This window comes from Poecilia latipinna, unplaced genomic scaffold (assembly GCF_001443285.1).
Source record: "Poecilia latipinna isolate Pla-1442-1.1 unplaced genomic scaffold, P_latipinna-1.0 Scaffold221, whole genome shotgun sequence".
Classification (NCBI taxonomy): domain Eukaryota; kingdom Metazoa; phylum Chordata; class Actinopteri; order Cyprinodontiformes; family Poeciliidae; genus Poecilia; species Poecilia latipinna.
In genome coordinates, this window is record NW_015112837.1 from 308,364 (window position 1) to 335,173 (window position 26,810).

The following is a 26,810-nucleotide window of genomic DNA, read 5'->3' on the forward strand; positions in this document are numbered from 1 at the left end:
AGTGCCTTGCTAAAGGGGGCATCGACATGTGGCAGGAGAAAGCTGGAATCGAACCTACAGCCTTCCGGTCACAAGACAACTACTCTTCCCACAGAGCCACGGGGCGACTGTGGCCCTGAAATTGATCATGAGACCATTTTATAGTTTTTCTGCGTTTACACATGAATTTATGATGTTTTCTTTCATTTCTTTGTCATAGCAGAAGATGGTCAAACTTAAACTCAGATATTCATTGATTTTGTAGTGTTTATATTTGTGTTTGCACATGTGTTTTAAATATCACCATATTTGTTTATTTTGTTTGTTTGTTGTATTTCCTACGCTGTTTGCACTGTCTTTGGAGCTGGGTCTCTTTGTACATTAGATTATAGTCTCTAATTATACTCTAGATTTTATGAAAAATATGTCTGACATAACAGTTTATGCACAGTCCCAAACTGGAGATGAGAATAAAGAGCAGAACCTACTCATCCTCTTGTGTTTCTGTCTGCAGGATGTCCAGGATCCCTCCGTGATTGTGAGTTTTCCTCTGGTTGAGAGTGAAAACGTTTCTTTGATCGCTTGGACAACCACACCTTGGACCCTGCCGAGTAACCTGGCGCTCTGTGTCAACCCAGAGTTCTTGTATGTCCAGGTCAAAGGTGAGAGATTTTTTTAAAGAACGAAGAGCTATATAATTTCATATTTTTTTTATCTGTATTTTCTTTTGTAGTATTGTAATAAGAGCAGGAACTAATAGCTTTTTGATAATAAGCAAATTGAGGTTGTAGATTTCTTGAATTAGCTGGACGGCTAGTATTTTTTGCCTATATTCTTTTGAACAATGACCCTAAATATACAGCCAGAACTACAAGGGAACAGTTTAAGTTGAGACATATTCTTCACATATTGTTCACTGTTTGAGATTTTTTGGACATTCCAAAGTCCAGAAGTAAATGAGCTTTACAATTTTTCTTCCCCTTTACAATTAAACACTAGTTTGTTTTGCTCCATAAGACAAAATGTTAGTAAAATGTAAAAAATATTCAACAGCTGTGAATAATTCTTGAACGTGCTGTTGTATGTTCATACATTTTGATTTCACAACTTAATTTATTTAAATGTTCATTGGTCCAAATACTTTGTTAATTTTTCCTACATTAAGTAGTGCTGCAGCTTTTTCCCTCACTGCTTCTGAATTAGCTCCTGTTCCTTTAAGCTTCCTGCAGAAATACCACTCTTCTCTGATTGGATATCTGATTGGTCTAAAATGGCAGAGTGCAGGCTGTTAATGTATTTATTTATTTTTTTTTCATCGTTAATGGAGTGTCGGTGTAGCCACTTAGTATGCATCATGTGATGTTTTTTTTTATGGAGGTGTGATCATGTAAAGTGAGACCTCTTATAAAAATATAAAACTTTAACTCACTACAGAGGAAAGAACGTGTTCTCATCCTCCCATTGCTGAGATGTTACATAATTTCTCTGACTGGAAGAAACATTTTTTTAAATGGAACATCATGTACATCATATCATTTGTTAGTTTATTTATTTGTGAATACATAAATAAATAAATAAATAAGCTTTCAACACAAGTGTGTTTTAAAAAACAACAGCTTCTTGCCTTGCTTCCTGATATGAGACAGAATTGCCAGACCTTTACTCCTTGGACTGATTTTTAGGGTCTGGATCCAGGTCTGTGTACCTATTACCTGGAAATGTGGATGAACCTCAAACGAGGCCACTTAAAAAAAGCATTGTCCTTGTTCAGATACAGAAAAAAAACCCTAGAGATATAGCTGCTGTTTTCTGCTACCCTACTGCTGTATTTTTTTTTTCAGTTTCCTGTGAGATAACTGGTAGGTTTTTAAATGGATGACCTAGATTTCTGTCAGCTTGCCATAGCCTGGCAGATACTCCAGGGGGCAGTGTTGACGTGCAGCTTTTAATCCTCTCTGCACTGGCTGTGCTGCATGAGAGACTGCTTTGGAATACCAATGAATGTTCTCGTTTGGCATCGGCACAGTCGCCTCTCTGTACTCCTTTTCCATCTTCATCCCAACAGTTTCCCAAATTTTCCCTGATCGCTCTTCCCTCACATCCACCTGTTATTGTCTCTTGTTGTTGGCTCCTTGCTTTGCCGCATGTGTTTCTGATTGATTCGAGGGTTGCCAGCTGCGGCAGGTCTGAGCTGCGCTGTCATTTTTCATGCCACTGAGGGGGAAGAAACATCTTTTATTGATTCTGCTACGTACTGTCCCCCTTTCTTGTCCCTCTGGCTCAGACCGTTTGGTTTTGCCCGCCACACAGCTGCCGCACTTACTATTCTCGCTGCCTCCTCTTTTACATTTCCTCTCTGTCATTTTTTTTTCAACAAACTTTAGTTTCTTAAAATGTCTGTCTCTTATACTGTGCCTTGCAAAAGTATTCATACTTCAGACTTCAGTGTAATGTGCTTGAATTTTATGTAATGGGTCAAATCAAAGGCATACACTTCTGTGAAGTAGAAAGTAGATGATGCATGACCTAATTATTATTATGATTATTATTATTTTTACCAATAAAAACCTGAAACAGGTGGAGTGCATTTAGAATCACCCCCTTATATCAACACATTGTAGAACCACTTTTTGCTGACATTACATCTTCAGCTCTTTTGGGCTTTGTCTCCACCGGCTTTGATTGAACATCTAAAGACTGAAATATGTGGCCATTCTTCTTTGCAACAGAACTCAGTCTCAGTCAGATTGTATGAAACAGTTTACAGGTCTTGCTGCAGCTTCTCAAACAGACTTGGGTCTTCATTCAAGGTGTCTGTAAAAACTTAAAAAGTCTTAAATTCATATAAATAAATTAAGTCCTTCAAATATCTTAAATTAGTTAAAAGTAATTTAATTTGGCCATAAATATGTTAATCGCAGGACTTAAATGTTTGTCGTTACATGAGTATTTATTCTTGTATGTGTAGCAATTTTTTTGTAGCGGGACTTTTCTGCCTGGCAAAAGTTTGAGTGGCGCTCAACTTTACAGTTGAGGCTGCTGGTAACTAGCTGCCAACATAGCTTTGGTATGCTAACAAGCTAGTTTTTTTGTGTCTATCATGGGTAATTGCACATTTATTGCTAGTTGGCTGGACAATGTTTGTTTCACTGCTGTCTCACTTCTGTTGCCAACCCACACGATGCTAGGTGCATTGTGTGCAAACAAAAAAAAAAAAAAAAAAGAAACTTGTTTCTTTTTCAACCTTGGGACTAGTTTCATGCAATACTTCACTGCTGCTGAAGAGATCTGAAGAATATTTGATGAGTTGCTGTTTATTGTAAATTAAGTTGATGTTAAAAAGCATTAATCACTCTGAAGAGGGCGTTATGTTGACAGGGGATGAAAAATGACCAGAGCTGTTAGATGAATGAGCAGATATTCCTCTTTAATAGATGGGAAGACTTATTGGATGCTAGGAATATCATGTTAGTAAATGTCCACCACAGAGGTGCTCAAATAAAGTGGGAAATTTGACTTATGCATTTTCTCATCTGGATAAATGTGGAAAAAGCTGAATGAGATATAAAAAAAAACACCCGCATTTCTATGCATTATGCCATTTATTCATTTTCTTTATGCTTAAAAAAGCCTAAATTGAAGAAGTAGATTAGGCACATTTCTTTATATAACACATTAAGTGTTGAGTTTATCATTATTGAGATAATTGACTTTTTTATTATTAATTAAAAAACATGTATCCTTACATCTGCCTCATTTATTGCCTTATTGTCTGTGGTCTTTGCAGGTTAAACACTGATCACTGTTAAAATACCTACCACAGTCCAATTTAGCCATTTGTAATGTCTTCTTTAGAAATTCACCAGATTTGACATGTTTCTGTATAAATCCCTGGATGAAGTATTTCAGAACTTCTGACCGTTATTTGAAGGGTTGTTTGTTAAAATCTGGCACTTTTAATTGGGATCTGCTGCTCTGCATCAGTCTGTATTTGAATATCGGTTTTCCTCGGCTCTAACTTATTAATAACATCATGTCCATTAAATATTCACTATTGACTTCTAGTTTTTACTGTTTCTGGTCTGAAGTATGATAGGTCTGTTTAATATTCACTTAAGATTGATAAACGTATTACTAGAGATTATTGCGTAAAGATTGTTCTTCATATGAAAAACCTGCTATAAAAAGTGGAAATCCATAAGTTGCAAATGACATTTTCACATTATTCCTTCAGATAACACCACAGAAAGGACCTACATCATGATGGAAGCCAGACTGGGAGCACTTTTCAAGTCTGAGGGCGAATACACAATTTTGAACAAGTCAGTAAAAACTATATTAAGTTTTTACAAGTTCAAATAAGAAATATTGATGTATAATCTCCGCTCTTCTTTGAGAGAACTCTACTGTTAAGCTTGGTTTCGCCCTTAAACCCTACACCCCTAAAAAAGTAGGAATAGTAATAAAAATAGTTTAGAATGTCATATCAAGTCGCCTCTTGATGAGCTTTCTGTTTTTTGAGGATCTTGACTAGTGTTGTTTTTTTTTAATTTTTTAAACGTCCTCTGTTCTTCTTTCTAGATTTCCAGGCAAAGATCTCAAAGGAAAAAAGTACAAACCACTTTTTCACTACTTCAGTAAGGTAGGTAGGGTTTTCTATTTTATTTCAATCAAATTTGCTCGCAGTTTTACATGATCTATTTATAAAATAAAGAAAACATCTGTACCAGGGCACAAATGCCACATGAGACTCTTTGCAGCTGACAGCGTACATCAGAAATCTTTGTGCTAGTGTAGGAACCATGCAACTGCATGGGACATTCAGTTCTAATATGACCAGGCTGACGTGCTGCGCTTATTACTCATAGTTAGCATAGCTATTTATGAGTAAATAACTGTTTGTAAGTAGAATAAATGTACTTCAGAATTTGAGCTCATGCAATTATTATGCAACTCTGACTGATGTTGTGTCCAAACTTGGCTGGGGTTGAGGAGAGGTAATATAGAATGTGGGGTACGGTTGAAGTGAACAGGTTTATTACATGAAACAACTGAAAATGAGGACAGGAAAGCGCAAAACAAATCTTTCTTAGTAAAGAGGGATAGTCTAACTATTGAAAACAAAACAACCAAAATACATCTAGACTAAGCTGGGCAACATAAAAATACACGTAGGAGAAGCACTATAACATTTGTACTCATTATAGTGCATTAACACCCATAACTTGCTGCACTCTCATTGCTACTATGGGATTTTGCAGCAAGTCAAATGGACTGGCAGCGTCCATCTTTTGGTGTTGCAGGATATTGTGCTTACAGAGAGTAATATTGTGTGTGAACCTAAGCAACACATAAAAAACATGTTTGCAAGTTGTTAGTCACGTGTGCGAGCAGCTTGATTTGCACTGCGGCGCCCTGAAAAAAGGTGAGACAGAGCTGAAAAACTGCATGGGTGCCAGCAGGTAGACACACCGCTGTGCTTGACAGAAAATCTGTGTATTAGATACTTTGCAACAGTGTTTTAATAAAATATAATATGATTAAACATGCAAATGCATACTAATGTCAAAGTATGCAAAAATGCTAAGCGCCTCTGTTGATCGTGATTGTTTTTCTTCTGTTTCTTCACCTCTCTGTTTCTTTTCCGCGGTGTGAAATCCTTCCTGTTTGACTCAAGTGTGCGGAGAAGGGAGCGTTCCAGGTGGTGACGGATAACTACGTCAAGGAGGAAGAGGGCACAGGAGTTGTCCACCAGGCCCCGTACTTCGGAGCTGTGAGTAACGCGCTTACATTTATCTCCAGTTGTCAAACAGCAGCAGTGTGTGGCCAAGCGCTCGATTTATCTAAATTGCAGCACTTTCATAGCTTCTGTTCCCTGAAGGAGAGAAATTAATAAAAGTATACATGTTATGAAATGTGAGGAAACTTTCATGCCTTGACTGACACCTATGAGCATTTAGGCAAATATTAAATGAGAACACTGCTTGTATTCAAATGTCCACCATCCATTTGTAAGGTAGGCATCACAGATTTGGGTATAATTCTTCTGCTTGAGGGAACAAAGGATAAAACTGAAACTAAGCAAGTTAGTGATTGATGTATCATTAAGTGGGTGTGGGTGGATTTGCATCTATGACAGCTATTAGGGTGTGCATTTCTTTAACAACTGGAGATGTTCAAAGACAATAAATCAGGGCATGACTGGTGGATCAAAATGTTTTCTAACCAAGACTCTCCAGGGAACCTCTTTAGCCGTCACAGAGCGACTGAATTTATACTGAGATTAAATTACACAGAAAGACTCTTGTAAGTAATTGACCTTAGAATAAAAACGGGGGAAGACAGGACATCCTTTTTATTTCCACGTATTTTGACTACTTTGTGTCGGTTTACCACATAAAATCTACAATTTGATTGACACTTGACATGTTTTTATGCTTTTCATTTGGACCTTATATTCAGTGGTGAGATTCTCTTGGACTTATTTGAAGAGTCAAACCTGAAATATGAATGCATTTATTCTAAAGATTTATGGTCGGGGGGAAAAAGGCACTGCCCAACTGCGTTTTTCAAAATTTATTTTGTTATGACTAGATGTGAAATGACCCAGTGAGTCATCCGTCTTGGATCCTGACAGGGTGTTTGAATAGAAATTACATCTAGAGCTGGGCAGTGCTCATGTCTTTCGTGCATAGCTGCTACATACCAGCAGAGCTTGTTTCACTGCTGTAGAAGCTGTTCGTCTCAACAAGGAATTTAATGTGCAGTCACATGGTTAAACCAGAAACATCTTTAAAAAAATAAAGAAATAATTGTGATTAACCTTGATATTTTGTGTTAAGTTTGAAGCTGAAAATTAAAAAAAAAAAAAAAAGTCTAAATGTACTAAGAAAAGCTTTAAGTGATGTTACTGTTTCTGCAGGATGATTACAGGGTGTGCACTGAATACAACATCATCCAGCGGGACCAGACTCCTATCTGCCCTGTGGATGCCTCTGGCTGCTTCACTTCAGAGGTCACTGACTTTGCAGGACAGTATGTCAAAGTGAGTGGCACGTCATGCATTTACATGCAGATTAAATTCAGGGAAGTTTCACATTTTCTGCCCTAGGAACGCCTAATGTAATGTTTAACATAATGGTGTTAACATTTGCTTTAACTGGTAAAGCTAATTGCAGCTGTGCAGGGTTTGCATCTGATTTTTATTCTGAGCCTCATACGGACATTTGCGCCTTAAGGCACCTGCTGCAGTTGCAGTGTAGATGAAATATAAGGTAGTATTCACATAATTTAAACTTGGTGACTTCAGAACTTGATATACTGTACTTTTATTTAAAGTGATGTTATCAATTGTTCTCCATGTTTTTAGGTGTATCAGAAAGTTTTTAAATAAATGAAGAATATTTAAGTGATAAAAGAATTATCAAGCCTAAGAAAAAAAACAAGAATTTTATGAACATTATCTAAAAATGTGCGGTAGCATCTGATTGTGAATCATCTTAGAATCGTTTTTCCTCAGCTAAATTTTGATTGATCTGCAGGTGTGTTTGGTGTAGTGTTCAGGCTCCAAGATAGATTTATTTTCTATTGCCTGACTATCTGAACATGCTTATTAACATGCAAAGCGTCTTTGATAAAATTTTGAGCTTTTATTCTGACGCCTGGTATCCCTATGATGCTCCCAAATAATTCTCTTTGAACATTTTCCTGTTAGTTGCAAGACCTTTTAGATACGATTAAATATCTTTCAGCTTTTGTGTAAGATTAATATTTCACATCATTGCACCTCACCTTGAATATCTTCATGGTGGGGTTTACAGTCTTGAACACCTTATGAATTATTCAGTTCACACATCAACATCTAATCTTTTCATTATTTAGCTGGAAGAAAAACTGACTTAATTTTGGATAAACACCAATAACTAGCTCTGTTTTACCAGGAAATCATCCACCAGTTTCTGACATTGTCCTGAGTCACCCCACAGCATCTCAGTGAGATTAAGATCTGAGCATGTATTTTATGTATCTTCTATAATATAAGATAAAACAGGCGGCGGCAGCTCACAGGAGTTCCAGTGAAGATGTTTTGGGATTTTTAAGGTTTCTTTTAGTGTCTTGTGATCTGCTGTCGGTCAGACTTGCTAGGGACAGCCAAGCGAATGTCGTCCACTTGTTGACTTTTTTCCTGGCTGATAAAATTCTGCAATTGTTGTTGTTCTGAACACCTCAGAATCTAACAGGGCAAGCCTCCTCCAAAATACCACAGAACGACGTCTAATAACATGCATCTCATGTGATTTTCCTGCATGTGATTTTTTATTTTTGTTTGTTCTTTTTTCAGAATTAGGATCTGCAACACAAATCAAGTGCCTCTGTCCTGCAACTCCTGGAATCATCCCAGTTCCAACACAACTTAATAAAATACAGACACTTTGGAGCAGGGATGCATCCAGAAGTTGCAGGACAGATGCACTCAAGGACTTGGGTTTCTGACTCTTTTTTTTTTTTATATATTTTCATCCATTGTTGTCCTAATTTATTCCCCAACAGAGATAATAATTTATTAAATCACAAATACATTTTTGTTATATTTTATTCAGTTTTAATTTAGTTTTAAACTGTGTGCATAAATTATTACTAGATCAAGCTGGGTAAACTTGGATTCTTAATGGATTTAATCGTAATGTGTAATGAGAGCCGCGGTAGCCTAAGGAAGTCAACACCGTTGATCAAGATGTGCTTAATTATTTGGTAGATTCTTTTCTTTTAGCAAAAGAAAATATAAAAAAAAAAATCTAAAAAGCCTTAAAGTCTCTCGGAGGGATGCAGCAGTCTTGAATTTGCTAAAACATTAAGGGCGTGATCAAGTAGAAATTCTTCTGAGAAAGCCAAAACCTCACTTTTACTTTCTTGAACATTTATGTTTGACGTTTATTTCCATTTTGGGATAACCAAGAGCACTAATTAAAACAATCCCCAAAAGGAAGCAAATAATGAATCACTGTAGAGTTCACAAAGCTTTTTCACTTTAGGCTATAAAAACAGGTTTAAAAACAGCTGTAATCTGCAGCAGAAGAGTAATCTTTTCATAGAAATCGTAACAAAATCTACTGTTCTCATCAAATACTGCCTCACCACAAAAAATGGATGATGCAGTGTTTGTGTGATACAGTATCCTGCATATACTGTATCACTGAGGTGGTAAAGAAGCGAGTCAAAGCAGAGTCATGCTCTTTGGAAATAAAAACTACAGATATTCAAGTGGTTGAATGTTTCTCATTGCAGCTCAAACCAAACATGACTGAAGACTCTCAGCTTTCCAGATTTTTATATTCAGGAATGTTTAAATTAAATCATTTGTTTCAAACATTAATTTAGAAATGTTAACTATGAACCGGCTGTGCTTTGATGGAAGGATAATTAGTTGTTGCAACTACTACCGTGGGTATCCACGCTTCCATCACGTTTTTCAGTGAAATTTCTAATTATCACTCACAAATGCGACTACATTGTTGATCACAGCACAAGACAGTGTAACACTCTGCTTTGAACTAGGTCACACTCTTTTTTTTTTTTTTTAGATCAAAATTTGTGATAAAATTAATATGCTTTCTGCAGTGTTAACGCGTTAAACTTTTTAGATTAATCGCATTTGTCAATGTTAACAACCCTAATAAAAACAAGGGGTGACTCTATATTTCAACTCTACAACAGAAAGTAAAGGAAATCTTTATGAAACAGATTGACACATTCTTGAAGAAGATGCTTACGGTTCTTTGTCTACCAGCACATCAACACATAGTTACGTCTTTGCATTTGGTCACACCCAACTTTGTTTGCGTCCTGAGTTGATAATGAGTTAAAAATAGCAGCTGTAAATGATGTGGTCACTATTTTACATGTTGGTGCAAAGCTCAGGGAGTGGACATCGTCACTAACAGTACAGCGACAGCTAATAAAGAGCATGGAGCAACAGCTCTCTGAAAGTCTGTCATAATCCACTTTTGAGATGTGTTATAGCCGAGCGTAGTTTCATGGCTGTCTGAGACATTCTTTACCGCCGCATAAAAATCAAGAGGTGATCCGGGGGAGCTTCAGTCTCATCCTGGGCGACTCAAGAAAGCCAGAGCGTAGTTCGTTTTCCAGTTTCAGAAGGAAATCCGGTATCTTTCACAACATGCGGGCTTCATCTTATACCCAGAAGAGCTTGCAGGTCAGCAGCTCCGCCGGCAGAGTAAGAGTTCAGAGCCCGTCTCCGTCCCGGTGCCGCGGATCGTCGTACGACAGCCGCGGGCGCTCTGGTTACCGTGGCACTGCGGTTGAGGTCGGGACAGAGATACACCAGCACCATGCCAACGAGAAGGAGGAGATGCAGGAGCTCAACGTCAAGTTTGCAGGATACATCTCAAAGGTCCAGGCCCTGGAGCAGAGAAATGCCGCTCTGCAGGCGGAGCTGGCCACTCTGCAGGACCGCTACAAGGGAAGCCCGAGTGGCATCAGCGAAGAATACGAGCTCAAGTTCAAAGAGGTGCGGGATCTGATTGAAGCCCTTACCAACGAGAAGGGAGCAGCTGACATTGAACGAGGCTACATTGAGGAGGAGGTGGAAGTGTGGCGACTAAAGCTGGAGGAGGAGCTGGCGCTCAAAGAAGAAGCAGAGATGATTCTGACGGAGTTTCGTCAGGACGTTGACAGCGCCACGCTGCAGAAGGCCGAGCTGGAGAAGTGCATAGAACAACTAGTGGCAGAGATCGAGTTTCTCAAGAAGCTCCATGACGAAGAGGTGGCCGACCTCATGAAGCAGATCGAAGACGCAAAGATTACAGCCGAGATGGACGGCGACCGTCCTGACCTCGCTGCTTACCTGCGCAACATGCGCGCAGAAATAGAATCTGTCGCCGCCCGAAATGTCCAAGAAGCCGAGAAGTGGTACAAGAGCAAATTCGACACCCTGAAGGAGCACGCGGGCAAACACGAAGAGCACATGAAAGTCATGAAAGAAGAAATCACAACTTACCACAACCAGATATCAGACCTGCAGAACCAGATCGACAGCCTGCGAGCTCGCAATGCCGCCCTGGAGCAGCAGCTGGAGGAGATGGAGGACTCCCACATGGACAAGGTGGGAGGTCTGGAGAGCATCATTGCCCAGCTGGAGGCGCAGCTCTGTGAGACCAAACTGGAGATGACCAAGTACCTTCAAGACTACCAGGAACTGCTGCACATCAAGCTCAAGCTGGATGCAGAGATCGCCACCTACAGGAAGCTACTGGAAGGAGAAGAGCAGAGGCTGGGAATTGCTAAGGATGCCTAATCTACATGGAGAGCTGTGAAGAGTTGGTGCACAACATGAGCAGAGATCACCTTGTTTTAGAGACTTCAGAGGTCTTAAGCAAAGGACTTGATATTGTTTAACATTTTAATAGCAGTGGTAGACAGCTTTCATTATTTAACTGAACACATAAAAGTCTAACTTACTGTTCCTGGTGGAAATTCAGTAACTGAAAAATAATACAAATACAAATGTAGCAGCGATGTGCATCTCTGCATAGTCTCGGATGTATTTTGTGTTGAGACAAACAGCTCTTCTTCTCCTGTGTAATTCATGTTTGACTCCATTAAGCATTAGTCCGCTGCCATCGCTACTGTCCTCCATCTTTCCTGAACATTTTCATATTCTTTTCAAAACTCATTTTTACTATCTCTCCTTGTCTCATTTCATATCTGGGTTTGGCAGGTTTCATCTCTCCCTGCTCGTCTCCCCTCTCCTTTACTCCAGCTCCTGCAGTAGTCCTGCTAAATTTACCTCCCCCTTTTTTCCTGCCAAGTCAGCCCCGCTTGTCGTACCTCTGTTACTTCCCTATGCTACTGTCTCTCGCTCCGTGTCATCAGTCTGCTGCCTCCTGTCCAACTTTCCTTCACGGTAAAACTCCCGACTTGAAGCGAATGAAGAAGGCCACCCTTATTAATTCTGAATGTTTTGACAAGAAACAACTGTTAACCATTTAGAGTAATGCTTACCAGCTTTTACTAAATAAAGACTGAACTGAGTGCATACAAAACCATGCTGTTGTCTCTTTCCTCAAGCTTCCCTCTTAACACTTTTCTCTGGAAAAAACGTTTCTTAGAATATCAGGCCTTTCAGTGTATCTGTTACTGTTTTAACATTGTTTAAATACCTTATTCCACATTGTTCATCCATTTGACATATTGCTGAGTTAGGGTTGGTTTCCACAAAATATTCTCATTAGGGATACAAACTGATGTGTGGTTTGGATCATCTTATTTAGATGAAAAGCAGAGTATTAACCGCTTTGAGATGCATTTATGAGCTTCCTGCGAATTGAACTGCGGTCGTGGTTGCAGGAAGCAGAGTGTGAGACGAGCTTCTTGGCTGATTGGATACATGACCAGAAACTGAATTGCATAACAAAATACACACTTCTTACTTTTATTGACATGTTGAGGCTTGATGTCATTTTAGTCATTTTTATATTTAAGGTTACATCTCATTTACATTTCGTTAAGTTCACCCAGTTAAAAATGCAAAAAGAAGAAAACTCAAAATAAAAACCTGAAATAGTTTTGCTTTGGGTTATGTATGATATTTAATTAGAACTTTATTGTTTAAATGTTGTTTACAGTAAACTAGGTTGTTTCTTTCTTTGAAATGCTTTATTACAAAGCAGGTCATTTCAAATGTCTGATATGCAGATTTTTATTGCACCCCTTGTCAAAATAGACCCATTCAATAAATCAGGAAATTATAGAAAAAATAATTTATTTCGTTAGCTGAAATCAACATATGGATCACTTACACATAGTTTTGTTTTTAGCCTTTAGTTATGTTAATTATAATGTTTTTATGCATGCAGCAAATGAAAACAGAACAATTATGGTTAAAGTATTTCATCAGACCAATAAAAAAAATTTTAGGACAGAAATGTGGGCTTAATGAAAAGTATATTTAATGTTTAAAGGTGATTTTTTTTTTCAAAAGGTAGTTCTATGCTGATAAATGACCCTCATCAAAACCCCTATTGTAACAGATTGAATATAACTGTTTGTGTATGCAGCTGTAAAATGAACCTTTAATTGCACAAGCACACGCTCTCATTGAACAATTGAGAAAATTCAGATCATTAATTGGATCACAATGTAATTCCAAAAAACAAACTTATTTAAATTTGCTACAGACAGAGTAATTATTTTAAGTTTTATTCTTGTTGATGGTGGCTTACAGCTAATTAATACCTAAAATGGGTACTCGGCACATTAAAAGAATACGTAAACCCAATAAAAAATTAATTTGTAATACAGCATTCTTGTAGCCTACACGATCCTGCAAAATTCTGCAGATTCAATAGTTCTCCAGATTAGTCATCAATAAATAAGGAGGATAAAGGGCTCTGCATGGTCCACTCCCCTAATCAGTTGTCATTGCTGTGACTACATGACCAAAATCTCTTTATTTTTGTTCTGCACCTCAGGTTGTCTGCTCCTTCTTGCCACAAAACCTGGTGCCTTTTTACTTCCCTGAGCTACTTCTCTGAGTATCTGTGCAAAGTAGGACTGATGGTCGTGTAGCACAGATGGACAGAACACCAGTTTTTCAGTCAGAGAGCAAATTTTAATTGCTCAAGGCTGTGAGGAAGTATGTACTGATATATTAAACTCCCCCTGCTCAGTTCTGGTCTGATGCAGCTGGAGAACGGCTTACCAACTTCCCCTTTCCTTCCATTCCCTTCTTTATTTTTTATTTTTTTCCCAATACAATCAAAAATAAAATTTTTCAGCCCGTCAATTATTGTTTTCTCTTCCTCCAAAGTTGTGAACTGTAATAGTGGTTCCTCTCTGCCATGATCTCTGTGTTTACTATGCTGTTGTAAATCACACATGACAAAACACCATGATGGCAGCAGGAGGGGGAACTCGATTTGGTGATCCTTGTGTACCGTGAAAGGCCTGCACCGACAGAACGACACAAAAACTTCAGAAAAAGACATTGAGTGTAACTTTATTCATCACAAAATGTAAATAAAAATGGAGTAACATCAGATTTTAGCAGTTTAGGCTTTCCTTTGTTGTCTTTGATAAAAGACCATTAGCCATTTCTCTAATTAGACTCTCTCGTTTGTTTTGATTGTATTTACCCAGAATGCACTGCTCCACAGTCTACTTCCTGCTTTTTGAGCGGTCTCTGGTCCGTTTTATATTCACATATACATTTGAACCGTGCCAGAGTTCACTTCAACCAATCAGAGGTTTGTAGGTGGACCAGAGTTTGTTTTTTCAGTCTGCTTTAGAGTTTGATTGCGCCTTCACACCTCGCCAATCAAATCAGACTTTCTAAACAGACAAGCTAGAGTTAAATTAAAGTGGACTAAATGGGGCTGGTGTGAATGCACCATAACATTTCAGTGACATTCTAGATGACTGCAATGTGTAAACTGCAATGGGATTTTATTTTGATCTTTACATTTGAAACTTTTACTGAAGTGAAACGTATCGGTGGAAAAGCTTGTGTGTTTTTCTTGATATATCCATGCAGCCAGTAGACTGAATTATACTTAACATGAGATAAAAAAAATAATCTTTTGGTGGCTTGTGTGAGTTTTAGCTCTCAGCAAAGATCTGTTCATGTGTCCACCCATCAGACCTTCGTTGTTGCTACACCGCAGATGTGTGGCAGCATTCAACACAGTGGGATCTCTAACCTTAAAGGTATTGTTGTGTTTTGTTCTGCTGTAGGATGCTGACAAGAACATCATTAAATTGCTGAAGGAAAAGGGACGGCTGGTCAATGCCAGCACATTCAAACATAACTACCCTTTCTGCTGGAGGTGAGACATCTTTACTGTAAACCTCATTACTGTTCTTTGTGCTCGTCACCCTTTGAAAATGAAAGTTTATTTTTCTTCATGACCATTCTAGGAAAGGTCACAAATGATTCCTCCTCCAATACCTACAGAAATATTCTCTGTTTAAAGACATTAAGGTCATTGTTTTGCACAGGAAAGCTTGGTTGTGATGACAGCTGGATAGTTTGCCAGTCTTATGGGCTCACCATTTATGCCTTCTCAGTAAACTGCTCATCATTCATCACATTCTTAAGTGTTAAACTTTTGCCCTTTTCCCCAGATGTAAAGATTTAACTTTAGAAATCAGATTCTTATCTAGAGCATTTTTAGCATCTTTTTCCTTATGTCAGTGATGAGTCCTGATTATAACTTTGTTTAATGTGGCATCATTTCCGTCTTGATGTTTGAAATTGTGTTTCAGTTGCATATTTAAGTAACTTAAAACTTGTCTGTGCTTCAAAATAATTTCTTCAGATGTAATTAAAACCTATAAATCTTTGTCAACAACCAACCACAGTGTGAAAACTACCCACATGCAGAATCAAACACACATTTAAATTGTAACAAAATAAAGTTTATCAAGCTGAGGTAGCTAGAAATGTGTGTGGAGAGTGGAAGAAAAATTGAAAGCTAACAATTTCATTAAACCTTTATGAGCAGGGCCATTTTGGGCCCAAGGGTAAAACCCGTAACTGAATTTTAAAGGTGCCTCAAGTTTTTAAGTGAGTAGAAAAATATAGTAGTACTAAACTTTATGAAATGACTTGCATTTTTCAGGTCTGACACCCCCCTGATCTACAAAGCTGTCCCCAGCTGGTTTGTGCGAGTGGAGCACATGGTGGACAAACTGCTGGACTGCAACGGGAAATGCTACTGGTAAGCTGCAACCAACCGATATCTATATTGGAGTTAAGTGACCGTGAAGTGTCAACTATGGGCATTTCACCAAACAATTGGTCTTAAATGCTTTGAGTCAGGGCAAACGGCAGATGCAGTCTCAAAACAATTACATCTGCCGCTCAGCTGTGCTAGTTGATGGTCCATCTCTCCAGCTGCAGAGGTCTTTAAAGCATCCATGATGGATTTAAAATCCAAGTCTTTGCAGTGACTTTTCTGAATTTTCTGATATGAGAATAAAATTTCTCCTCAAGGTGTTTTTTTTTTTTTTTTTTAATGTAGAGAAAATTAGCATGTGGCTAAATCTGAAGCAGGATAAGCTTCAGCATGATGGCTTTTCTAAGTGGTATTACCCATGGTGCTCCCAGCGCTCTTTTCTGAGCCACAGTAGCTGCCTCTGGTAATGGGACTGTCAAACCAAGATGAATGACTTACCGCAAGGAAGGTGAAGACGCACACATGCAGAGACGGAGCCACACACACACACGCACACACACACTCTCCAGTCTGTGGTTCTTATCTAAAGGGTGTTGGTACTGCATACACCAAGCTGCCGAATTATTCAGTAACTTTTACTAAACCATACAGGTACATCTTAGAAAAATAGAATAAAGCGAAACCCAAATATTATATAATCATCTCACATAGTAGTATCTTCCAAGCATTTGTTTCATGTAATTTTGGTCTCTGTGTCTAACAAATAAAGAAAACCTAAAATTCACCACTTCAGAGAATTAGAATACTTTGAAAAAGGTCATTTTTGGAAAGTTAATTAACTTGGCTTTTTGATTGGTCTGATGTGATATTCTAATATTGTGAGACACTGAATTTTGGGTTTCCTTTACCTGTAAGCCATAACCATTAAAATTGCAAAAAAGAAAAAAGCTTGAAATATTTTACTCTGTGTAATGAATTTATAAAATGATTGGCTGTAAGATTGGATGTAAAAAAAAAAATACAATAAAAAAAAATTATCTTTTAATATATATATTTAATTTTGTTTTTACATTTCCACAAACATAAATCGTCAACGCTGCCGAATGTAGTCTACATTAGCTCATGACAAATCCCTGAACCACTTCAGAAAATTTATTACAAAAGACCAGTTGGAGTGCTCTAAAAGGGATTTGTTCCTTTTATCCGTTTACTCAGAAGTTTCATTCAATACTCAGGCTGAATCTCTCCAGGTACCTGCCTGTCAGAATAAATTAATGACTGAATTATTGAGCGCCTAAAGGGAGACGACATTTTCTGAGCCAGAAGGTGAATTGAACATCTCGTCTTTAAAGTGATTTCTCCACATTTATAATACATAAAGTTGACAAAATACATAAAAGTGATAGTTAAGAAAGCATAAAGGATACTGTTGAGAAAGTGTCTGTCTGGACTGGTTTTGTTCATGATTCTTACTGATTTTATATAACTCTATTAAACCATGATCTTTTTTTCAGATAGTTTCAACCCAGATTTTCTTCTTTTTTTTCGGAATAAAAATGTTTATCCAGAAAATAAATATTTTATCATTATTTCAGGAAAAATAAAACTTAATGAATCTAGGTAGGAAACACAGACTCTAAAAGAATCAAACTTATTTTTAAATATATTTTTTGTGGTAGGAAAAGTTATTCCATTAGACCAAGAACAGCCAGCAAGTCCAGCACCTTTATTCCACAGCTCATAAGGTTTCTCAGGTCCTAATAACACTCATCTAAACATAAGAAACCGGTTTATTTTAACATTTTTAACTGAGCACTGATCACTTTTTTACCTATAGCAATTTAGAATTGTGTTTAGCTCTTTATTTTCTATTTTTTATTCCTTTTGTTGTTTTGTTATTTTTTCCCCACCATCTTCTCAATTTTTGTGTTTTTGGTCAAGAATTAAGAAAACCTAGTCTTGAAATTCAGTAAATGTATCCCCCTGTTGAACAGATATGATTTGTTTCCATTACTTTTGTTTTATGTTCCCACATATTTGAGGTAAGAAATAGGCATAAACCTTCAACATGGAGTCACAGTTTTCATTACATGTTGGAAAATTGGTTTTTAATTGGAATTATAACTAAAGCAGGAAGTAGATTAAAATGTTAAGCAATTTTAGACATTTTACTCTTTTAAAAATATTCCTTTTTTTCCACAGTAACCAAAACCTTTATTTAATTCACTCTTTTAGATATGAACGTTAGTCAGACAAGGTGTGATAACTTGTCAGTATTTCTAAGCATTGTTTTGCTTTCTTGGTGTATCTTTAGTATAATTTATTTTCAACTATAGTACCTCTGTTGGTAAAAATATTAGTTACAGCTAATCTTTTAACTAGCTGTTAAAAGATTAGTTACAGCTAATCTTTTAACTAGCTGTTAAAAGATTAGTTACAGCTAATCTTTTAACTAGTTTAATTAGCAGTTAATTAACTTGGCTTTAAAAACAGCTGATTCTGCTAGGGATGCACAAAACTAATGTCAAATTTCTTCATAACATTTGCTCTCTAAGACGATAACAGCACTCAAACAATTCAAATTTGCCGTTGTGCTGTGCTGGAGGCATCATTGTCATTGTCAAATAAAAACAACACCTTTTATATCGCTGAGTTATTTTGGCTGAATGGCTGATTTCCAATATTAAATTTTACAGATAATATCGTCTGATACCAATACTGTGCTGATAATATCTTCTGCAGTTTAAGGTGTTTTGAAACTTGAAACCACCAGTCTGCTCTTGCTTAACAATCATGAATCAAATTTTTACCGACCAGCTCTGCCTCCCTGCTGTGATAAATATTCATGACTGGAGACAGATTCACCTTGCTCCTTTTTATTTTTATTTTTTTAAATGTAGTCATCGTAATTTTGTCCAACAAATCACTTTCAGCCTTTTTGAATGATAGAAGCCTCTAGGTCCTCAATAACCCTCCTCGTGTCTCGCGGACAGGCCTGAATGTTGTAAGTTCTTGATTTAGCTCAAACTGGGAGAAGGAAGGTAAAGGATGGAGGCACGGTGGTGAGCAGCACTGGCAGAAAAAAAAAAAATCATTAAATTGATATATTATGGGCCTAAATAGAAATGCCTTGTACAAATGGGAATTGATGAACTCTTTGCTTAGCGCGTGGATCCTGGCGACAATTTATACTCCCCACTGCACTGTTCTCGTGAGCAGAATGGCCTGGCACAGCAAGAAAGAAAAGGGCGGCAAAAAAGGAGGAGGTGACGGGGAGATGGTAGCTTAAATCCAGAAATCAACCCAAGTAAACAGGAAAAAGAACAAAAGAGCAACACACACAGATGAGGATGCCTTGGAGGAATGTCCACCTTTACTGCTAAAGTTTGCAAAGAAAGCAAACGAAGGACGGAGAATGCTGATGACTTTTTATGTGTTGCAGGTAAGCTACTGAATGTTAACTAAGCCACTGACGCCACATAACCCCCACCCCCCCAAAAAAAAACAAGATTTATCCTTTTAAGCACAACAGTATTTCTTTTGGGTTCTGAATAAAATAAGTATTTTTATTTTTATTCGTCTTCAGCTGAATACATTATGATCTCTGTGTTTCTGCAGGGTCCCAGAGTTTGTGCGTGAGAAGCGTTTTGGGAACTGGCTCAGAGATGCACGCGACTGGGCAATTTCGAGAAACCGCTACTGGGGCACGCCGATCCCTATGTGGGTCAGCGATGACTTTGAGGAGGTCAGGAAAACACAAAACACCCACAGAAAGATGCACTTTTTGTGCTTTAGTAGACTTTTTATTGCTTCTAATGTCTCGGTGCAATTTGTCTGTCTTCACTAAATACCAAGATAGCTTTTCTTTTCAAAGGAAGGCTGATTGTAGTGTTTGCGGCACTCCAAGTTCAATCAAGGTTCAGCTTGAGAGGGCTCAATTGAAAAGTCGAACTTTGCTACTCTGAGTTATATTTATCATAAAGAATGATTTTTGCGGGGGGGGGAGTTGCACAAGAACCCAGTTGTTTTCATAAATCTGCAATGTAAAAATTGATCCTTCTGACCCGTTTTTAAAAGCTCATGATTTGAGCAGGTCTGGCTCCTTTCTGCTTGCGGATGCCGGTGTAGCACAGCAGAATGATGGTGACCACGGCGTCGAAACAGAAACATGCAGCGTGACTCTGCTGCAGTCAGTCTCCTCCCTTCAGGCACCATCATGCAGTGCCTCCATAAACTAAACGCATGAATGATTCATTAATGTAAACATCAAATAAATATGAATCAAAATGTGTTTAGTTTCACTTGAGTTAATGCAGCTTCAAAGGTGTTCAAGACAAACAGCTGTTGGGGGTTTTAATGGCGAGAAGATGGGAGAGGAGGAGGAGGGGGCAGAATAAATTAACCGGTTTAGAAAATGAGGAAAAGTAATGCATGTGGAGAGGAAACGGGGAGGAATGTAAAATGAGAAGGATGCCAAACTTTAATTGTTGCTTCTGTCGTGAATATTTGCTGCTAAACTTGGCTGACTGTGTGAATTAGACTGAACTGAATAGAGATGTCAGAACTGGGTTATTTGAGCATTTGAAAAATGAAGCGGCGGTCCCCTGGCTGAAAGAGGGACAGCAAGCGACCTGTTTGCTGGAAATAGCTTTCTGACTGTTTCCAGAACATTCACACTCCCTGGTGCCACCCTCACACACTCCTCAGCAGCAAACCACTCGCTTTCATCCCAACCTGCGAGGATCTGCAAGTCTGCGTTTTTCTGATTGCTGTTGAATGCTTCCTCCTCTCAGCATCCTTTTTGTCGGATTTCTCTCTGAGCTTTTGGTTTCCGGGTATTTTTTTTATTTTTTTAACTGTGTCTAATTTTTACATGGTGGGGCACCAGGCAGTATGTGGGCCACGTTACCTGGTGCTGTGGTAAAACTAGAGCAGAGCCTACAGGTTACCTCTCTGGAGAGACCAGATAACACACTTTGTCTTACTGTGTAAGGTGAAGTTACTCAGGAGAAGGCCTACTTTAAACTTCTGTGTCTAAACACCAGCACACACTGTCTGCTTTCAGAAATCAAGAAGGTTTTCTGCAAGTCCAACTGTGTGCTCTTGATAGTACAACCTGTGTCTCACTGTACGATATGAGAATCAGAGTCTAGAGGATGAAGAAAAAGTTTATAGTTTCTTTATTTCTTCCTTCATTTCCTTACCCAGTGACTGGACCAGAAGTTGTGCTGAAGTCTGAGTAGCATTAACACAAATTTAGTGGTAGAACTCAATTAAATTTTGTTTTTAGATTTAATTGCAGGATCTGTAATTAATTACTCAAAATAAATATAATTTTAATCAAAAAGTATATATTGGCAAAAGAATTCCCTTATTGCTGCTAAATTATTAAATATACAGATGAACAGATGAGCCTAACAACATGAATATTTATTGTTTTTAGTCTACTGTTCAGGTCATTTAGCTATCAGATTGGTGTGAAATGCTTTTATACCCTTTAAACTTCCAGGTGTTTCCCTGATCATTTATGGACACTTATGAACTAAAGTTAAGTGCATTTTGCTATTTAAGCAGAAAATTTTTCGTCTTGTAGGAAATGGTAACAAGAATGCCCTTATTCCAAACATCGAAAACATTCAATTTAAAAAAAGAAACACTGGAAATATTTTATTATTAGCCCCTGAAGTAGGAGATTTGAATTGCAAGAGCAGAAAGTGGACAACACATAAGAGCAGCAGAAATGAAAAACATTGCGATAAAAACAGTACAGCATAAAAGTACACTATACAACCAATGAAGAAATATAAATACAAAGAAACAAATGTGTATTTGAAAATATAGATGAGTTTTATCACTAATAAATGGAATCTACTTTAAATTTTTGGAGTTGGAATAAACTACTAAGGTGAATTATGAATGAGCAGCACATACTAAGAAAGTTCCGGTTAGTTTTGAATGGTTTTGCACATGCATACATTTATTCAGTGTTTTTCTGGATTTACCAGGTGGTCTGTGTAGGGTCCATGGCTGAACTGGAGGAGGTGACTGGAGTCAAAGTTACAGATTTGCATCGGGAAAAGTAAGTTGCATCTACAACTCAGATAATCCATTAAGACAGGAGTCTGCAACTCCCGTCCTCCAGTGCCCCTGGCCTGTAACTATTGGTTGCATCCGTTCTCCAACACACCTGAGTCAAATAAATTGTTAATGACTTGGCATTTGCAGAACTTACTGATTTGCCAAGGAGGTAATTCAAGCCTTCGAGTCAAGTGCGCTGAAGGATTGGAGTTGCAGATCGCAGCACTGTGATATTTTAAACGTCTGTTAAAAATGCTAAAAAACACAAGACGGCGATAAATCATTTCAATGCGATGTTTAACCGGAGGAAGAAGAGTAAATTGAAGAATCGCTGCGGCCTAAAAGTAGTGAGTCAGTTTGTTTTTTTATTTTAATTTTTTTTCATCTTTAAAATAACAAACCATCTTTTAATGTCCATCCAATTCTTTATGGTAAGACTAATAAAAAAATATCCCAATGAATAGTTTTAAAGGTCCTGGTGTTTTTAAGACTGAATAAAAACATAAGTCAAACTTTTGGAGCTTCAAGCTACTGAACTTTATGATTTTTTTTCCCTTCCTTCTTTCTTAACTTTCTCTGTCCAGCATTGACAGCCTGACAATCCCGTCACGGTGCGGTAAAGGCGTCCTGCGGAGGATTACGGAGGTGTTTGACTGCTGGTTCGAGAGTGGCAGCATGCCATACGCCCAAGTTCACTACCCGTTCGAGAACAGGAAGGAGTTTGAGGACACCTTCCCAGCAGACTTCATCGCCGAGGGCATTGACCAGACCAGAGGATGGTATGCTGAGGATGAATGGAGCTGTTCAGTCGGGTTAGGCTGAGACTGAGAGACAGAGGAGAGACGGAGGATAGGAGGAGAGTGAATGATTGACAGAGGAGAAGATGAGAACCAAAGATCTCAGTCATACTGACCTTGTTTTCTGTCTCTGTAGGTTCTACACCCTGCTGGTGCTCTCCACAGCGCTGTTTGGGAAACCGCCCTTCAAGAACGTCATTGTTAACGGGCTCGTACTCGCTAGGTCAGTCCACTGACTCACAACAACTTGAAACAACCGGCCAATTATCTGTCAAATTATCTGAAAACATTAAAAACAGAGTCACTAATTCCTCAGTATTCTGTGTTTTGCAGCGTATTCCTTGTACTTGCCAAGTTTTTATGATTCTGCCCTAGTTTTCCTACATCGCAGAAATCAGTGAGCCCTAATTCTGAGGATGCAAATTAAATTTCAAACATCAAAAATGAAAAGAAATTATATCTGAAATTACTCATGCAGCAGCACTAATTGGCACAACTTGGCAAAAGGGAATCTTTCCCAAAGTAGTAAGATTTATTACTACTGCTAGATGTGTGTGAAAATATTCACAGTATTTCAGGAGGATGAAGGTTCTTTAACATTAACATGTTGAACTAGGAAGATGAAGTGTTGTCTGATGGGATTCAGCATTAAGCTGTTCAGGGTCATTGCCTCCCTGTGTTACATAATGACTACACCTCATCATATAATTTAGAATATTTGCTTGGCTATATATGTACTGTTAAAAATTGAATATGGTTTCATGAGCACTTAATGTTAACATTAAGTGCTTAATGTCGTGGAAGAGGCTGATAAAATGGGTTGTTTTTGGTTGTTCTGTGCCATTTTGAACTGCTGCTAGTGATCACAGCCTCATCAGCACATTAAAACAACCAAAAGCGTCTTTATTCCCACTTTACTTTGTTTTTGTTCCCTTTTTAGAGTTTGTTTATTTAGCCGCAGCATCTAGGCTCGAAGCTTCTCTGCATCCTGGCTGCTTCGTCTCAGTCTTGAGGTTTATATGTAGCTGTGTGCACACAGGCCCGCTGACCTGGAAGAACTTGATTAATTTGAATACCAACTTCATGGTTTCCAACATGCTCTGTTGTGCACGCATACATGTGTGTGTGTGTATGTGCATTAATGCCTGCCTGTTTTCTTCCTGCAGCGATGGGCAGAAGATGAGCAAGCGTAAGAAGAACTACCCAGATCCAGGAGTGATTGTGCAGAACTATGGAGCCGATGCCCTCAGGTCAGCTTGGTGCTTGAATATTGGCGCATGCAAGGTCTGAGGCTACCTTGTGTTATTTGCTATGACGACTTCAGAATGTTAAAATCACTAAAAACACTCTGTTTAAAGCTCTTACTTGGATGTCTGCGTGTCCGGGTGGAATATTTGCACACTCATGCATGCTGTAGATGCGAATCCAAACACTTGTCCCCCTTTGTACATCCTCTCATTTGCCCTGAGCAGTAAGACTGCTACGGCCATATGGTGTTATGAATAAATCACTCTGCAGTTGCACCATATGCTCATATATAGACCATAAATGAGCAAAGTACTAAATTAAAGAGAAGAAACCAGCAGTCTGATTCTATTCCAGGCTTCACGTTCTTTTTATTTTTGATGAAAAACTACTTAAAGTACTATGGACCGTCACACTTGAAGTTGGTTCAACATTAAATATATTCACCTTTTTTTAATCTCATTAAATTATATCAAAATATTCATTTGTCATTTATTTTTTGTTTATACGTTCCTTCTTAGTTATTATTTCAGCTGATTATATGTATTTTGTATGTTTTTGTATTTGGGTTTTATTTCCTCCTTCCATTTTCTCAGCCCTTATTTCCCCAGATGTATTAATTTCATTGTCTCCTATTTTACATTGCTTATGTTTTTGCATTCTAATTATTCATCTTTCATAACAATAAATGACACAGTTTGAGCTAATTTGCTCAAAGTAGTCCTCCACCTCCCCTACATCTGCTTCGGCTACTAGGCAAGCTAATAAACCAAGGCCTGTGTTCGCTGTATGTTACAATTACATTGCCAGTGAAAAGCTAAAAACTGGTGTTTTATTAATGAGTGTTAACTCTTAAAATATCACGGGTTATATTTCAGAATAATAACCAGTATGCATTTTTTCCCCTGCTTGCTCCGTCAGTCTGAGCCCGCAGAATCACTGACGTTCTGTCTGTGTGCAGGCTGTACCTCATCAACTCCCCTGTGGTGAGAGCGGAGAACCTGCGATTCAAAGAGGAGGGCGTGCGAGACGTGCTGAAGGATGTCTTCTTGCCGTGGTACAATGCCTATCGCTTCCTGGTGCAAAACGTACAAAGATTACAAAAGGTATGTTATTTTTTTCCTAATTTTTCCTTCTCGCATTGTTTTCGATTAATTGTCTCTCTGATTGTGTTGATGCATGCATAAAATTTTGCAGAATTTAATTGTGTTAATTTGCTATTAAAATATGAATTGAAATTGTATTGAGAATCACCAAGCTGAGAGAACTCAATCAGTGTGTCAAACTTGGTTCAGTAGATTAAAATTTTTGTATCTGTTGTTTTGGTTCCCATTGGCTGATTCGTTTTAAAATTTTTCATCCATCCTCTTCCCAATCTTGCACCTGTTTCCCAATCATCCATCCATCTGCTTATTGTTCATTAGTTTATTCTTCCTTCCATCTCTTTGCTTTATTTCTACCCATCTTCAAACTTGAGGCAACTGCAGAAGTATCTGTCACATTTACATTTTGGGAATCCATCTCTTTGTCCTTTAAATTGAGCTCATGAAGGACTGGAAATGTTTTGACATGAAACATGTTGCAGCCCTGTTGGAACTGGATCTTCAGTTAGGTTGCACTATCCTAATTATATCAAGAGTGCTAAGGAATTTCCAAATTCTAACATTGTTCTTGTGATGACAGGTTGTGATTTCCAAATGTTTACCTAACCAACCTTGTCAGTGTCTGTGTGAAAAAAATCAACACTTATTAATCTGATGAAGCACAGAAGCACTCCCTCTATGTGACACAGCAGGTGTTGACTAATGAAAAAGTTTCCTCAGACATACTTATTGCTGTTGGGACTCATGAGGTATCCATCCCCCAAATTAATATTTAAATATCTTTGTTGGATTACCTGTAACCTGAATGTCTTTCATTAAACAGCAAACCCTGTCCACTGTAGATTGAATACAACACGTAATGGAGATAGTTACAAAACCTATGTGTCCATCTTTTCTTGCTTTCTTGTTTTCTTGTTGAATTTGCATGCCTCTTTCTTCACATGCGTCAGATCAACTGCAAGCTGAGAATAAAATAAATTTCTGGTGGCATAACCGGAAAATGAGTTTTTTTTGACTTTATCAGTGTACATCTTTCAGAGTACAAACTTCAGTCCAACTTGCATTGCTTATTGCAGGTCCAAACTGAAACTGTTTGTATTCATGCGTTAGGAGGAGGAGATTCAGTTCCTGTACAACGAAAACACAGTGAAGCAGAGTGACAACATCATGGACAAGTGGATCCAGTCCTTCACACAGTCTCTCATCCAATTCTTTAAAGCTGAGATGGACGGTAAGTCAGATTTTCCATCTTTATATAATTTTATTCTTGAATAAAAACCTAACTTTTGGTGAGTTGACAACTCGTGGCGTTCCTCTGAAGTGTACATAAGTAAGCGGTTGCCTCTGGTTGCAGCGTACCGCTTGTACACGGTGGTCCCTCGCCTGGTCAAGTTTGTGGACATGCTCACCAACTGGTACGTCAGGACCAACAGGCGCCGCCTGAAGGTGAGAATCCGGCTCTGAAGTTAAAAGATCTCGACTCAAAAACTAATGTTGTGCTTGAAATACTTTGTACCTGATGAATTTGTAATTCAAGGACATCGATATTAACATGTTCTGCAGGGCTACGGTAGGAAACATTTGGCCAGTGGAAGAAAATAAACTTAAACCTGTGATTCAAATATCATCGGTTGTGATTAGGGGGATAATGGTGTTGATTCTTGTGTGATAATCGTCATATTTCTGCTTCTCTAAGGGGGAGAAAACAAAAATCATTGATGTGTTTGTGAACTTTGTAGGGCGAGAGTGGCACTGAGGACTGCCTGTGGGCGCTGGAAACACTCTTCAGCGTTCTGTTCTCCATGTGCAGGTTGATGGTGAGTCATTTGGTTTCTATATAAAAGCAATTCAGACCAAGAAAGAAAGAAAGAAAGGTGATTGCAGGGATAAATTTTAATGTTTGAAGGGTTTTC

The 26,810-nt window shown here is 38.2% G+C and overlaps 2 protein-coding genes across 2 annotated transcripts in view; both read left to right on the forward strand.

Moving 5' to 3' along the window:
• The window catches only part of iars1 (isoleucyl-tRNA synthetase 1), a 53,167-nt gene that overhangs the window by 4,429 nt on the left and 21,928 nt on the right, over positions 1-26,810 (forward strand). Inside the window, exons 7-22 of the mRNA XM_015031869.1 lie at positions 494-641; positions 4,214-4,301; positions 4,561-4,621; positions 5,657-5,752; positions 6,902-7,024; positions 14,731-14,822; positions 15,618-15,716; positions 19,293-19,419; positions 21,680-21,753; positions 22,337-22,531; positions 22,686-22,772; positions 23,716-23,799; positions 24,756-24,900; positions 26,008-26,128; positions 26,252-26,343; positions 26,637-26,714. Coding sequence (XP_014887355.1) covers positions 494-641; positions 4,214-4,301; positions 4,561-4,621; positions 5,657-5,752; positions 6,902-7,024; positions 14,731-14,822; positions 15,618-15,716; positions 19,293-19,419; positions 21,680-21,753; positions 22,337-22,531; positions 22,686-22,772; positions 23,716-23,799; positions 24,756-24,900; positions 26,008-26,128; positions 26,252-26,343; positions 26,637-26,714 — 1,710 coding nt within the window. The remainder of the gene's footprint in view (positions 1-493; positions 642-4,213; positions 4,302-4,560; positions 4,622-5,656; positions 5,753-6,901; positions 7,025-14,730; positions 14,823-15,617; positions 15,717-19,292; positions 19,420-21,679; positions 21,754-22,336; positions 22,532-22,685; positions 22,773-23,715; positions 23,800-24,755; positions 24,901-26,007; positions 26,129-26,251; positions 26,344-26,636; positions 26,715-26,810) is intronic.
• On the forward strand, positions 10,044-12,433 carry LOC106947079 (desmin). The gene has a single exon (XM_015031870.1). It carries the CDS (start codon positions 10,157-10,159, stop codon positions 11,291-11,293), a length of 1,137 nt encoding a protein of 378 aa, XP_014887356.1. The 5' UTR covers positions 10,044-10,156; the 3' UTR covers positions 11,294-12,433.